Below are 15445 nucleotides of genomic sequence, written 5' to 3'. Positions count from 1 at the left end.
ACACTACTGTTCTAGCTGCTTTGGAGAATATAACATAACAGAGTTGATAGTCCCATTCCCTGCCACCTCTAGCTTTTCAGACTGGTCCTAATTGCTATATTGTTCTCTTCCAAGAACTTAGTACAGTGCTCTGTAAGCACTCAATAAATATAATCGACTAAGGGATCCTAATTCAGACATTTTGCCAGTTGCCTATATTTTAAACTGGGTAGAATAGGATGAGACTTTGGGGAGAATCCTCCCCAAACTATCTTCAGAGCTTTGAATAACATCTTCTCCCAACAGATGATGGGGATGAAAGGCTAGTTTCTTCTCCCTCAACTTTCCTTGAAATACAGATGAACATCACTGGAATATCCACTCAATCCCCAGAAAGAGCAAATGAAGCAATTGCAGCCCACTTAGCTGAGAGCTGCCAATTCTCAGTATTTCTCAAATGCCTGCAAACAGAGGACAATCCCTCAAAAAAGTCTACAGACTATGCACTTCTCAGCTGACAAAGACCCATTTAGCTGAAAATAATGTGCACATTTAATGGGTTTAATCTTAACCTTATTAAACAGCAGGAATGCCTCTGTTGGTTAGCTTATTTGTCTTAAAGTATGTATGGAGAAGATGTGGACCCCAGCCAAATAGGGTTGTTAATGAGGATATCTAGAGAATTAAAGATCTTAGCAATACAGACTAAAGAAGGGAAGTACACACTATACATATGGAGGCTATATTTTGCTGATTATTTGTTGTGAGGTAGTGGATTGCAGTGAGATATCCAGAAACCAGACTTTTAATGGGGCTGGTTTCCTAAAGCCTAGAGACAGAACAAGAGTCACCACTGAAAAACCACAGACCATAATTTATGAACAGGAAAACTGAATTCCAGTTGTGTTGAAAAGTAAACCCAACTGTCTGTGGTCATGACACCCAGGATAGAGGGACCTAAAAGTGCCTTAAAAGGCAGGCATCATGTCTTAGACAACCTCAAATGGTTAGTACAGAATTCTACATGAGTAAAGTGCTCAATATATATCATTGATTATTGATTAATTGATTGACTGAACAGGTGAAAGTACCAAGTGGCTAGGGTCCTGTTAATGTTTGATGTTGTGTATGTTAGGTGTTGTCCTTGGGTTTAAAGTAATCTTTGTATAGGATCTCATGAAGAAACAGGTTGTATTTTCATAAAACATTCCTAGTAAATCCTGTCCCTGACTTGCTCACCAATCAATAGTATTTATTGAGAGCTTGGAAGAGTGTAATGGGAGTAACAAGTATGACTCTAGCCTTTGAAGACCTTACAATCATCAACAAGAATGATTTCCCATTACAAAAAAATTACTTACTTTCCATGGGCTTGGTTGTTCCATGGCAGTGTTCAAGTAACCACAGGGTTGTTTATCTCTGTGGTAGTATCCTCTGTTAACAGTTTAAAAATTCTCAGAGACAAGGTACACAGAAAAACTGAACCAAAATCACTAAACTACTTAGGTTGCCTTAACAGAGATGCAGCTTTACCTTCAACACAGAGATATGTATTTTGCTTATGTTAATTGATCAGGCAGTCAGAAGTAAAGGGGCTTGCTTTACCTAAAGCACTATCTCTTTCTAAACATTTGGCTGCCACTCAGCTCAGCTAATTTTTAGCTAAGTGATTTTTCTCCTCATACTTTTTTAATGACTTGCTCTCAGCTCAAGAATCAGCTGAACATTAACTGATAGTTATTGGTTCTATCTTTAGAGTGGAGTAGCCCCACCCTCTACTTAATTGCAGTGTGGAACAATAGCTGTAGAAGTGCGGCCTAGTGGCAAGAGCATGGATTTAGGTCATAGGTTCTAATCCCTGCTCCATGTCTGCTGTATGATCTTGGGCAAGTCACTTAACTTCTCTGTGCCTCAGTTACCTCATCTGTAAAATGGGGATTAAGAGGGTGATCCTCACGTGGGACAGGGACTGTGTCCAACCTGACTACCTTGTATCTACCCCAGTGCTTAGAACAGTACTTGGCACATAGCAAGCACTTAACAAATAGTATAATTATTATTATTATCATTAGAGGATTATAGTCTCTTGTCCAGGCCCATAGCCGAATTTTGTCCTGAGACTTCAGGACAGTAACGACCAAAAGGAATTTATTATAATGCTAGTGGCCTTCTCAGTATCACTGACACTTTCTTTGGCTTGCCAGTCACATTCCTCCTGGGCTATGGAGTGTAACGAATAAGCCAGTAGGAATGCTGCACTTTGTAAAGACCACTAGACCGTAAGCACTTGGTGGGCAGGGAGTACAGGGACTTGTCTACCCATTGCCCTGTACTCATCTAAAAGCTTAGTCCTCAGCAACTTTGGACACTTGATATTCTCCCCACCCCCAATGCCATAGCACTCATGTACATATATTTGCATTATTATAAATTACTTTTTATTCATACTAATGTCTGTCTCCCCCTCTAGACTGTAAGCTCATTATGAACAGGGAACATTCTGCTAATTCCATTGTATTGTACTCTCCCAAGTACTTAGTACAGTGCTCTGCATGCACTAAACACTCAATAAATACTATTGATTTATTGCACTGCACACAGTAAAGGTTTAATAAATACAATTGACGGTTGACTGATTGATATTGCCAATGCTGTGCCACCACATCTTCATAATTGCATTGGTAGCCACTCACCATCCACAGTAGTAGCCAACTATATTTCTGAATTCCAATTTAGGTCTTTCACAGGAAATGCCTTAGGTGGCATTTTGACCAGGAACTTTCACCACAGATCTATCAGTGATATTTATTGGGTGGTTACTGTGTGCAGGGCACTGTATTAAGCAGTTAGTACTGATGGCAGAGCAACAGCAGATGGAAAGTGGGACCAGAACCCAGGTTTTCTGATTCCCAGAGCAGCACTCTTTCCACTAAAACAATAGTGGAGCTAAGGAGAAGCAGGAAGTGTATGTGTGTGTTTGTGTGTGTGCAGAAAATTATCAGAGAAAAAAGTGATGGAGTGAATGTATGTGTCATCCATATAAAGATATCTTTGTGATTAATCATGAGAGTTTGTAAATCTGTGTGTGGCAAATACCTACATGAATGTCTGCATTGGGCTTCTGACATTTTTCATGCCAAATAATCTACCCAACTTTATTTTAAATTACAAATTGATACTTTGTTTATATAAATTTTGGCCAATTGATCCAGAACTTTATCACAGCTCCTCTGAATAAGTGAAGTTTACCGAGTAAGGAGTAAGAGACTATTGTTTGCCCCAAACGTTTAAGACCCAAATCTGATTCTAAAGTACCAGAATTCTCTTGAAGACCTGCAATGCTCCAGGGATTTAGCTGTTAACAAATGACACAAAGGTTTTGACCTGATTTGAAGGACATAATTTTAGAAAATGAACAAAACTGAATGTATTAAAGCTGTAAGGAAAGGGTAGATTATTGCCCTAGTTCTGGACAGACCTTTGACTCTGGATTATTGCTGATTGCTAATAGTACTCACCCCAGATTTTTAGGTCAACTTTTGATTTGACCTATGGAGAACAGGCATCCACCTACATACCTGGTGGCCCTTGGCAATTAAGATTTAGATCCCCTAGGCCTATCAATTAAAGTCTTGACCTAAACACAGTAAGAAACAAATGCATTGCCTGTTCCATTACTGCCACTTTCTGTTGATAAAGTGTTATTCCGTTTCTGACCCATCACACAAAGTGATGGAGGTTAAATAATACCACACGACTGAGTCTAGAAGAATCAAACACATCAATAACTCTTTGAAGTATGAGCACAAAGAGGCTTGGAAAAACTTGCAATTGCTCAGCAAAAAAAGACCAAAATTTGAGTTAAGAAACAAACCATATACACAATTTTTAGATGCATACACTTAACTTCTAAGTACCTCAGTCTCTTCATCTACAAAACAAGGATTCAATACTCATTCTCCCACCTACCTGTCGGTCAGTCAATTGTAGTTATTGAGTTGTTACTGGATGCAAAGCACTGTACTAAAAGCTTGGGAGAGTACAATATAACAGTATAACAGACACATCTACTTATACTGTGAGACCCAAGGGGGGATTGTGTCCAACATGGTTACCTAGTTTCTAACCTAGCACCTGATACAGTGCTTGGCATATAGGAAGCCCTTAACAAATGCTACAATTAATATTATAGTTACAGAATACAAAAATGTTGTAGCAGAAGATTTGTGACTTTAGATTGATCAGGGCATTAATATTTACTCTGTAGAATTTGAATAGTATTCTCAACTAAAGGGGAATCAAATAAAATCATATGTGACATTCTTATTAAAGTTTGAATTTGTATAGTATTTTCATCTGTTGAAAATGCTTTCACATCAATTTTCAGGTTTGCTCTCAGAGTAACCCAATGAGGCAGGGAGAGGCAAGTATTAATTACCAAATCTATTTTACAGAAACTGAACTCCAAAAAAGGTTAAGTAATCTGTCCAAACCAAGGACTTTGACTAAATGATTACTATATGTATCACTTTACCATGACACTCCTGAAGACTACATCTGGATTCACTTTCATGGCAGTCAAATAAAGCATCCTACCCAGCTGGTAAGAAAACTCTATACTGAACTCCTGGTCATGCTTTCCACCATCAAGGAGGACCTCTGAGGCAAAGAAAACTGGCCAAAATGTGAACTCATGACCTCAGCTCTGACTTTTGAGGAAGTGACCTGTGTAGTCAACGCCAGAAAAAAATTAAGTAATGTTGCCTAGTGGCTAGTGCAAGGGCCTGGGAGTCAGAAAAACGTGGGTTCTAATTCCACCTCCACATGTCTGCTGTGTGACCTTGGGCAAATCACAACTTCTCTGTGCCTCAGTTACCTTATCTGTGAAGACAGAACTAAAAACACTCAGAAGTCCAATCGCATATATCAATTTGGCAAAGAAGTGTCTGCAGAGGCATTGCACACACTGAGTCTCTGAATACTATACTGTGCAGGGAAGAGACAACACATATAACCTCAAAAATTGTCTTTAAAGTAAATAAGGAAAAAACGAAAACTGCACCAAGAAGGAAATGAAAGGTCAAAGAGGAATCAAGTAAAATAACAGTGGCAACAGAAAGAAAAAAAGCAGGGAAAAAAACATGCTACAGAATGTTCAAATGGATATTCAGAGATAATTAAAACATCTCTGAAGAGTTCAAAATAGATGTGAATAGCAGCAGAAATGAAGAAGAGTATTAAGAGAACTTTAAAGACATAAGGCTGAAACAGAATATTCTGGTAGCCCTAAAAATCCTTCCCTCGCTCAGAGTGTTTTCTGCTCCACTTTCATTAATTCATTCAATAGTATTTATTGAGCGCTTACTATGTGCAGAGCACTGTACTAAGCGCTTGGAAAGTACAATTCGGCAACAGAGACAATCCCTGACCAATGATGGGCTTACAGTCTAATCGGGGGAGACAGACAAAAACAAGACAACCTAATCATGATAAGTAGAATCAAGGAGATGTACATCTCATTAACAAAATAAACAGGGTAATAAAAATATATACAAATGAGCACACGCTGAGGAGAGGGGAAGGGAGAGGGGGAGGAGCAGAGGAAAAGGGGGGAAAGGGGGCTTAGCTGAAGGGAGGTGAAGGGGGGGCAGAGAGGGAGCAGAGGGAAAAGGGGAAGCTCAGTCTGGGAAGGCCTCTTGGAGGAGGTGAGCTCTCAGTAGTGCTCTGAAGAGGGGAAGAGAGTTAGTTTGGCAGAGGTGAGGAGGGCATTCCAGGACAGCGGGAGGACGTGGGCCGGGGTCAACGGTGGGATAGGCAAGAACGGGGGACGGTGAGGAGGTGAGCAGCAGCAGAGCGGTGTGTACGGGGTGGGCAGTAGAAAGAGAGAAGGGAGGAGGGGTAGGAGGTGGCAAGGTGATGGAGAGCCTTAAAGCCCAGAGTGAGAAGTTTTTGTTTCGTGCGGAGGTTGATAGGCAACCACTGGAGGATTTTAAGGAGGGGAGTGACATGTCCAGGACGTTTCTTAAGAAGATGATCTGGGCAGCGGAATGAATAATATACTGGAGTGGGAAGAGACAGGAGGAAGGAAGATCAGAGAGAAGGCTGACACAATAATCCAGCCAGGATATAACCTCCTCCACCAAAGACTTCAGTTCCCCTTTTTAGGGTGAAAAGTAACTGACCAAAAACATCCCTTCTTCAGAAAATTATGCTCCCATGATAGCTAGTATTTAGGATGCCCAGTGAATGAACCCATTTGAAGATCCACTACTAATGGAAATAAATGAGGACAGTATCCTTGGCAACGATTCTCACTTTTAATGGTCAATTCAGGAGGCCTTTATTAGGATGAACACAAATGAGATGATTCCCCAATATGATTACTATTTTTTTTTGTATTCAAGTGTGTGTCTTTATCTGTTTCATGTCCTTGGCTTCTCTCCCAAAATCTGTTCAAGGATTTTTATCCTTTTAAGGCTTTGCAATTATATCCTACCTATTTTGTTAGGGAAGGAGTATCTTGGCCCCAAAGTGCATTTTGGCAAGTGACTGTCAGATTGTCCTGTCTTTAATATTTATCACCTGGGCTTGTCTGACATTACATCTTTCAAAAACTGGGAATTGGTCATTGGAACCCAACCAACGGTCTACTGAAGAACACATTTATAAGTGCACTACCTACATCTCAGTGTGACCAAAGACAAAATGTGAACCAGCAAAATTATTTTGGCAGCATGGTAAAATGAAATATTAAAAAAAATTAAAAAGCATAGAGAGCAACACTAATACTTCTATATTGTATTCCTTGACTTTATAAAAGTATTAAGCACCATCAATACCCAGGGTTCTGGGAATTAGTAAACAAATTTAGCTGTCCTGAAAAATTCACTAATTACTTTTGCATACACAAATTCAAAGTCAGGAACTGCTCAATAAGTCAAAATTAAATGCACTCTCTCTGAACTTTATGTGATAACCACTGGGGTGAAGCATGACTATATGGGAGATCTAGTCTTGTTTTATCTTTTCTATATTGCCACGATTGAGGATGCAAGTAGAGATCTATAAGATGGAGTCAGAATACCAGTTGTGAGCCACAGGGAAAGTAGTGTAGCTAAACATACCCTACACATCATCAAACATTAGGAACTGCGATACGCAGATGACTGCAACAGAAGCATGAACACAAGAATATATGTAAATTATTACACATTGCTTCCCAGATCTGACATGCCATTGGAGACATAATTCTGAAGAATATTGGTTGTATACCAGACCATACCCAGGAAACCCTATACGTAGCCAAGGATTTTACCTAGCAATACACAATGTAAAACTGACACCAATTCTGCTATCAGTGTAGGAGTGTAGTCACACATTAATTCATTCTAATACACTCACATGTATGGGTAACAGCCCAACATCAGTAAAAGACAGCTCTATGAGCTCCTAAGGGCAAGAAATTGCTCAATCATTTTAAAATATCAAAGTACCGATTTCTGCCTCCAAATCTTGGGTGGCAGACCAGAAAAGGTTACAGACCTCTCACCCCTTTCTGGCAGCAAAAGGTGCATCTTCTTCATACCTTTCTCACATGGAACATAAAAATGAACTGTATGAAACCAGATAAGGTGTTAATAGTGAGATTTTCGAGGGACAGGGTCGAGCCACGTGTAATTCATACCTGTGTATTCTTTCCCAGGACTTAGTTCCGTTCTCTGCAAGCACTAAGCACTTTAAAAATACCATTACTATTGCTAGAGCTGAGATCCTGTGAAGACCTCTGCCATGTGATTCTTTTCATTTCCTAGTCAAGCCTTTGCTAATTTCTCCCCCACCTAGCTATGATTATTTTATCTTTACTCCACCACAGCTATTTCTCCTTGGCTTGTGCTTACTTCTGTTGATGAAAAATTAGAAAGGGCCTATCCCTTTACCTCTTACTGAGCCCTTTGAGTATGATACCCTAAGGCAGCTTATAAAATGGGCAGGACATAGTTGTGTTGGTTAGCAGTGTGTCAAGTTTTTTCATTGCTTCCAAACAGTAGGTGACTGACTTGAGAAAACTCTAAGATCTGTCTACATGGCTTTAGCCACCATCTCTATGTAGACAACTCCTAAATCTACCTGACCTGACGCTTCATGTAACCTACACTCTTGCATCAACTTGCCTCTATTAACTTATCAGTGGGTTTTCTTGAGCACTTACTGTGTGCTGACAACTGTACTAAATGCTGGAGAGAGACAATACAACAGAGATAGCAAACCCGATCCTTGCCTTCTACTGGCTCTGCCACCTGTCTGAAGTCACTTAACTTCTATGTGCCTCAGTTCCCTCATCTGTAAAATCGGGATTACGACTGTGAGCCCCATATGGGACAAGTCCTGTGTCCAACCTAACTACACTGTATCTACACCAGCACATAGAACAGTGCCTGGCACATAGTAAGTGCTTAACAATTATTATTTTAAAAAAAAAATCTTACAATCTACAGGAGAAACAACTCCCAAGGAGAACTCCTCCTGTATGTTCCAGTGGCACTTCATGCTCAATATATCTGAAACAAACTACTTATTTTTTTCCTCTAAACCCCCTTTTCTTCCTAACCTCTCATCCCTGTTGGTCACCCCACCATCCTCCCTGTCCTCAAAATCCTCAACTTTGGTGTTATCCTGGGCTCCTCATTGTCTTTTAGTTCTCACAAATCAACCTATTGCCAAATCTGCTGATTCTCCTTACATAATATCTTCTATTTCTTCCTTTTCCTCCCTTCCCAAACAGCTACTTCCCTGGTTCCAGTACTAATCACATCACAGTTAGACCAATGTATCAGCAGTTGTTGCTCCAGCATCTCCCTGCTTCCAGTCGATTCTGCAAGTTGCCACACAGACCATCTTCTTGGAGATCTCACTCAGCAACAGCACTCTATGTCTTTCTGCACCAAACAAAAACTCACACTTGGCTCACAACCAACACCTCATTTTACACGTCTACTCTATTCTCTCACTACTCCACAGATTGCTCTTCTCACATTAACCTCCCAACTGTACTTCCCTGTCACTACTTCCACCTTCGTCCCTTCGCCCACATTGTTAAATAACCTGGAACTCCCTCCCTATCCAAATTTGACAGGCTACAGTGCTTCCCATATTCTATGTCCTCCTAAAATACCACCTGAATCTGATTCTGGCTCCAAAGAAGGTCCCCAGAGCCTTGCTTGTTGTATCCAGGCCCAGCCCTCAAAACCCATCACCAATCCCTTAGCAAGATGCAGGCAACTAGACCACTGTTGAAACGTCACATAACTCATGCATCTCCATTCATCACTTAATGCCATCTTTGTCCTACAGGCCTATAACTAACTCCTCCTGACTCACAGACAAATGCTGAAAGAATTCTAAAAAACAACCATACAACCCAGAGAGAGAGAATCGGCTTACCTATCCCACTGCCCTCCCGCTAACTGAATTTGTGCCTGGCTCCAAAGAGGGCCCAGCCCTCAAATCCCGTCACTCGCCCCTTGGCGAGAAACAGGCAACAAACTAGGCGTCGACATGAAGAACAAAACTCACTCAACCTCTCAACACCATTAATCACAGTGCCATTCTTAGCCAGGAGGCCTCTCCTGCCTCCTGAACATCACAATTTTAAAAAGTTGATCCACTGGGAATGGTGGATGAGGCTGATCCTCAGACTTTGGGGCTGAGAATCTGTGCAGAGCAACTGATTGTAGTAATGGTGGCTTGTGCCTGCCAATCATATTCCTGCTGGGGCAGAGAGTGCAACAGGCTGAGAGAACTGAAGCCTAATGTCCACATTAGCCAGCTATCCCTCAGTATTGTTGCTGGGACTACATATGAATGTCCACTTCATATTACACCCGAGGAGCTTTCTTCCATCAGAAACCTTCACCAATGATAGACAGACACTGCACATTCCTTGAGGGCAGGGATCATGTCTACCAAATCTATTGCACAGTACTTTCCAAAGCGCTTAGTAGGGTCATAGAATACCACTGATTGATCATGACAGTATAGTCCCAGCGGGAAGTGCTAGTGCTAGAACCCAGGTCACCTGATTTTCAGAGCAGTGTTCTGTCAGTTGGACCAATTGCAGGGCTCGATAAGAATATGTTACATGTCTAAAATATAGAAACAGAAAGCAGGCACAGACACTGTGGGGGACAATTTCAAGTACCAGCAGGACTACAGGAGGGGGTGTAATAACGTGACTTTTTAATGTTACCTTTAATGTACACAATACAGCCTGTAAATCACTATCTCGGTGGAAAAATACATCCCCTTTCACTCTTAAAATAGCTCCATGAGATTGGAGAGGCAAAAAACATCACTTCCAATTTATAAATGGGGAAATCAAGGCATATACAGATTAAGAGATTTGCCTAAGGAAGTAGTACCATTCCACTGCTCTTGTCACAGAACCACTTTACTACTAGAGTCAAAAATAAATTTATGCCAAAGAAAAGACTCAGAGCCCCAAATGAAAAGCACACATATGAAAGTGAAATTATTCATGTAAAGTTCATTTTGAATAGGTGTACTATGTCAGTGAAATTCAAGAATAAATAGCAACAAGTAATTTTCAGTTTTTTCTAATAAATTATAATTGCTTCAAAGCTCCAAAAGTTATATACAAAATGCTTTTCCTAATAAATGCCTATAAAATACCTTTCTTCTATTATGTAAGCCTTTAGATAAATCTTACAAAAGTATTCTCATTAAAGGGAAACACATTTAATGTATTTCTACTTATCTTGGAGATTAAAACATGCACATCACTTACCTCCTTGCTTATATATTGTTAATTCTCGTACAGTCTCCAAAAACTGCCAAAACTTCTCATTACTTTCTTCTGCCATAAACTCACTATTAAAAAAAAATTTTGTCCATAGATGGATTTTAATCAAGTGCTTGATACAGTAAAACATATACTCCGAGTATCAGGCTATGGTAAAATTATGTGTCAAACTATTGTTTGTGATTTCCATGTGGCACAAATCAGAATGAGAAACAGTTGCTCTGAGTCGTGCCTGAGGTGGCTTTTTACCTTGAGGATTAAACAGATTAACTGCCTCAGAAAATGAAATGATGTCTTTCTTTTACCTATTAACCTGAACATGAAGTAATTATTTTTTTCCCCGAATATGGGTACTACTTGACAGTCTTGAACAGGTTGATTTTGGGGTGGTTTTTTTTGGCTAAAAAACAAACAACAAAAACAAAAACAGGGACAGTATATTTTTTGCTGTAATTGGCCCCTAAATTAAAATTTCCAGGCATGTACTTCTATGAAGATTTTTTTCTTTGTGGAATATAATCCACCAATTAAAACAAAATTATAAGGAATCAGGATTTGAACCAGTCTGCTGAATTCACATCTATCAATGAATTTAGGTTTTCACCAATTTCATCAATTTTCACAGGACTCTAGATTTGCATGACTCAATCTGCAGTGTATTATGATGAAATAGCTTCATTTTTGTTATATAAACATACTGTTCTGAAAATACTTTTAAAATTAAGTTTGTTACTCTGACTTGACTATAGCTATTTCCTCTTAGAAAACTGATAAAATCACTTTCAGGTGTATAGTATGTGAGTAGCAACAACAGGCAGTTACAAGTGCAAATCCAGATTGATTATATTTTTGTTGTTCTAAACATAAAAAGAATCTGAGTTACTGAAATGGCCCAGGATCGTCTCTCTTCCCAACTGTTCTATTCACCCCTAAAGAGATTTTCCTAAAACACGACTGAAAAGCAACACGTGCACAGTCCTTGATCGGCAGTTCTGGTTGCCGAAGGGAAAAATGAAATGGGAAAAGAGTACTAAATCCACTCAATACTTAATCATGTCGATTACAGGTGTTTACAGCCTTTCAGTTTTTAGTGGTAGCAAAAAGGAGAACTAGAACAGAACATTTAAATCAAAGTAGGAGTTGGAGGTGAAAAGGGTGGGGGCAGTTCAGAAGCAGGTGAGGATTCATCTTTGGAGGCCTGATTTAAATAACCCCTATATCGGGCACAAAAAGCTTTTAAGAAAAATTTCAGGGAAGATGGATCAATCAGAAGAGTAGTTGCTAAAAGTCACTCTTCAAAGGAGGTAGCAATGTGAAAGTGCAGGGATTGGTAGGGGCACAGATCGAAAAAGTACTTGGGGGGTGAAAGGAGGAAGAGGATTAGAGGATGGGAGAGGAGAGCCTGGGAACCGGGCTCTGGGGGATACAGAAGTAATCGAAGCACAAGGGGAAGGTTTGCGGGCAAAGACGAGGGAAAGAAGAATGAGACTGGTAGCAATGAGAGTAACCACAGAGTTTGCCAGCCGTGGCTTGGTGTTCACACTGGGCATTCATTTATTCAAAGTATTTTTTGAGCGCTTACTGTGTGCAGAGCACTGTACTAATTGTTTGTAGTGGCTAAAAATCCCACTGAGTAGAGAAGCAGCGTGGCTTGGTGGAAAGAGCATGGGCTTGGGGGTCAGACGTCGTGCGTTCTAATCCCAACTCTGCCACTTGTCAGCTGTGTGATTTTGGGGAAGTCACTTAACTTCTCTGTGCCTCAGCTACCTCATCCGTAGAATGGGGATTAAGACTGTGAGCACCACATAGGACAACCGGATAATCTTCTATCTTCCCCAGCATTTAGCACAGTGCTTGACAAATATCATCATTATCATCATCTATCTGAGAATCAGCTAATTTACACTATAGGAGGCAATTTCTTTTCATCCCAACATCCAGGGCGCTCAATCAGAGAAGTAGGCAGAGGGAGTGGAATCAGAGGGGAGGGGGAATATGTACATCTCAGCAGAGTTGCAAAAACTGAAAAAGGGAGAGGCCTCAGCTCCCCCTCACTCACTCCCTTTGCTCTACCACCCCGCCCTTTAGCACTTGTGTATATATGTACATATCTATAATTCTATTTATTTATATTAATGCCTGTTTTACTTGTTCTGATGTGTATATATATATATATATCTCATTCTATTTATTTATATTGATGTTACTGATGCCTGTTAACTTGTTTTGAGATCTGTCTTTGCCCACCTTCTAGACTGTGAGGCCGTTGCAGGCAGGGATTGTCTCTCTTTGTCGCTGAACTGTACTTTCCAAGTGCTTAGTTCAGTGCTCTGCACACAATAAGTGCTCGACAAATACTACTGAATGAATGAAATTCCTCACATTCCCTTCCCATGTTTCACTTCCCGGGCCTACTTTTGCTTTCCTCGTCACCCTCTAATAATAATAATGATGGTATTAGGTGGTTACTGTGTTCCTAAGCACCGTTTTAAGCACCGGGGTAGATCCAAGGGAATCAGCTTGCCCCCCTGTGGGGCTCACAGGCTTTAATCCCCATCTGACAGATAAGGGAACTGAGGCACAAAGAAGTGACGTGACTTGGCCGAGGTCACACAGCAGACAGAAGGCGGAGGCGGAATAAAACCCACGACCTCTGACTCCCAAGCAGCGTGGCTTAGTGGAAAGAGCCGGAGCTTGGGAGTCAGAGGTCGTGGGTTCTAATTCCGCCGCTTGTCAGCTGTGTGACCTCGGGCAAGTCACTTCACTTCTCTGTCCCTCAGTGACCTCATCTGTCAAACGGGGATGAAGAACCGGGAGCCCCAGGTGGGACAACCTGATCCCCTCCCAGCGCTTAGAACAGTGCTTAGCACCTAGTAGGCGCTTAAATACCAACATCATCATTATTACTCTTTCCTCTAAGCCGCGCTGCTTGCTTCCTGGGGGGGTCCAACGGCTTTGCTAGAGTGCGCGCTCGCACGTGCCTCGTACGCAGCAAACGGTCGATATATTCGATCGATCGCCGGATCGATGGAGGGACGTTCCCGGGCCGGGGTGGGGGGGGGGGGGTTGGGGGGAGTCCGGTGGGCAAAGGGCGGTTTGGGTCGCCGAGCGGGGCCCCCCACCCCGCATCCCGGGACCGGACAAAGGAGGGGCAGGAGGCGGGCGGAGAAGGGGCCGAGCGGAGGGAAGGACCGGCCCGGGCCCGCACCCACCTCGCCTCCAGCAGCAACGGAGTCGCGGGCCATTTGGCGGCCAAACTGGCCGTCGCCACCTTGGAGGAGGAGGAGAAGGAGGAGGAGGAGGAGAAGGAGAGAGGCAGGGACACGAAGCCCAGGAGCAACGGGACGGAGGCAGCAGTTGCGGCCGCCATGGCCGTCCAGGGCGGGCAGCAGGACGGTCCGGCCCTGGCTCGCTCGCTCGCTCGCTCGATCCCGCAGCTCCTGCCACGACGAGGCCCCGCCCATCGGGCCGGCCCCGCCCCCAGCTCAGCCTCGCCCCTCTGATTGGCCACACTCCCTCCCCCGGCCACGCCCCCGGCTCGGCCTCGCCCCTCTGATTGGCCACACTCCCCCCCGGGCCACGCCCCTCCGCTAGCGGCCCGGCTCGGTGGAAAGAGCCCGGGCTTGGGAGGCGGAGGTCATGGATTCGAATCCCGCCTCTGCCACGTAACAGTAAGAACGTTGGTATTTGTTAAGCGCTTACTAGGGGCGCAGCACTGTTCTAAGCGCTGGGGGAGATCCAAGGTGATCAGGTTGTCCCACGTGAGGCTCACGGTCTTCACCCCCATTTGACAGTTGAGGGAACTGAGGCCCAGAGAAGTGACGTGACTTGCCCAAAGTCACACAACTGACAAATACTGTTGGTATTTGTTAAGCGCTTACTATGTGCAGAGCACTGTTCTAAGCGCTGGGGGAGATACGGGGTCATCAGGTTGTCCCACGTGAGGCTCACGGTCTTCATCCCCATTTGACAGATGAGGGAACTGAGGTACCGAGAAGTGAAGTGACTTGCCCACAGTCACACAGCTGACAAGTGGCAGAGCTGAGATTTGAACCCAGGTCCTCTTACTCCCAAGCCCGGGCTCTTTCCACTGAGCCACGCTGCTGTCCCACGTGGCTCTCACCGTCTTCATCACCATTTTACAGATGAGATAACTGAGGCACAGAGAAGTGAAGTGACTTGCCCAAGGTCACACAGCAGACAAGTGGCAGAGCGGGGAATGGAACCCATGTCCTCTGATTCCCAAGCCCCTGCTCGTTCTGCTAAATCAAGCTGCTTCTCAAGGGAAGTGCAGACACCTGGAGTTAGGTCAGGTCTGGTCTCCTTAATACTACCTGCATAAAACCCAAGAGCTGAACATAGTGGGAGGACTAGGTCTCTTCTTGAGTCCAGTTTTCGTGAGCTGGATGACTTGGATATCATTTTGAACTTGGTCTCATTCAAAACTTTTATTGCACTAGATGAAGAGAAAACTGAAGATTAGATGCCAAAGAAATGACCTCTTCAGTCAAGAGAAAATTGGCTGTGGCTCTAAGCAATGCTACAGTGTTATCTAAGTCACACTTCCTAGAGATCAGTTCACAAGCAAAGTTCTAACCAGGCAGACCTTTTGGCTGCGTTGGTCTCTACTGAGTTTAATTCGTGGTC

General features: G+C 42.7%; 1 protein-coding gene across 2 annotated transcripts in view; it reads right to left on the bottom strand.

Moving 5' to 3' along the window:
• UGGT2 (UDP-glucose glycoprotein glucosyltransferase 2) overlaps positions 1-14236 on the bottom strand; it is a 126673-nt gene extending 112437 nt beyond the window's left edge. For both annotated transcript variants that reach the window (XM_029073585.2, XM_029073586.2), the window contains exons 1-2: positions 14011-14236; positions 10784-10866 (exon numbers count right to left, since the gene is read on the bottom strand). In XM_029073585.2, coding sequence (XP_028929418.1) covers positions 10784-10866; positions 14011-14168 — 241 coding nt within the window. In that variant the 5' untranslated portion in view covers positions 14169-14236. The remainder of the gene's footprint in view (positions 1-10783; positions 10867-14010) is intronic.
• Positions 14237-15445: the final 1209 nt, after the last annotated feature.

This window comes from Ornithorhynchus anatinus, chromosome 10 (genome assembly GCF_004115215.2).
Source record: "Ornithorhynchus anatinus isolate Pmale09 chromosome 10, mOrnAna1.pri.v4, whole genome shotgun sequence".
Classification (NCBI taxonomy): domain Eukaryota; kingdom Metazoa; phylum Chordata; class Mammalia; order Monotremata; family Ornithorhynchidae; genus Ornithorhynchus; species Ornithorhynchus anatinus.
Note: the sequence above shows the minus strand (reverse complement) of the source record. Positions and strands in the feature narration are given on the sequence as shown.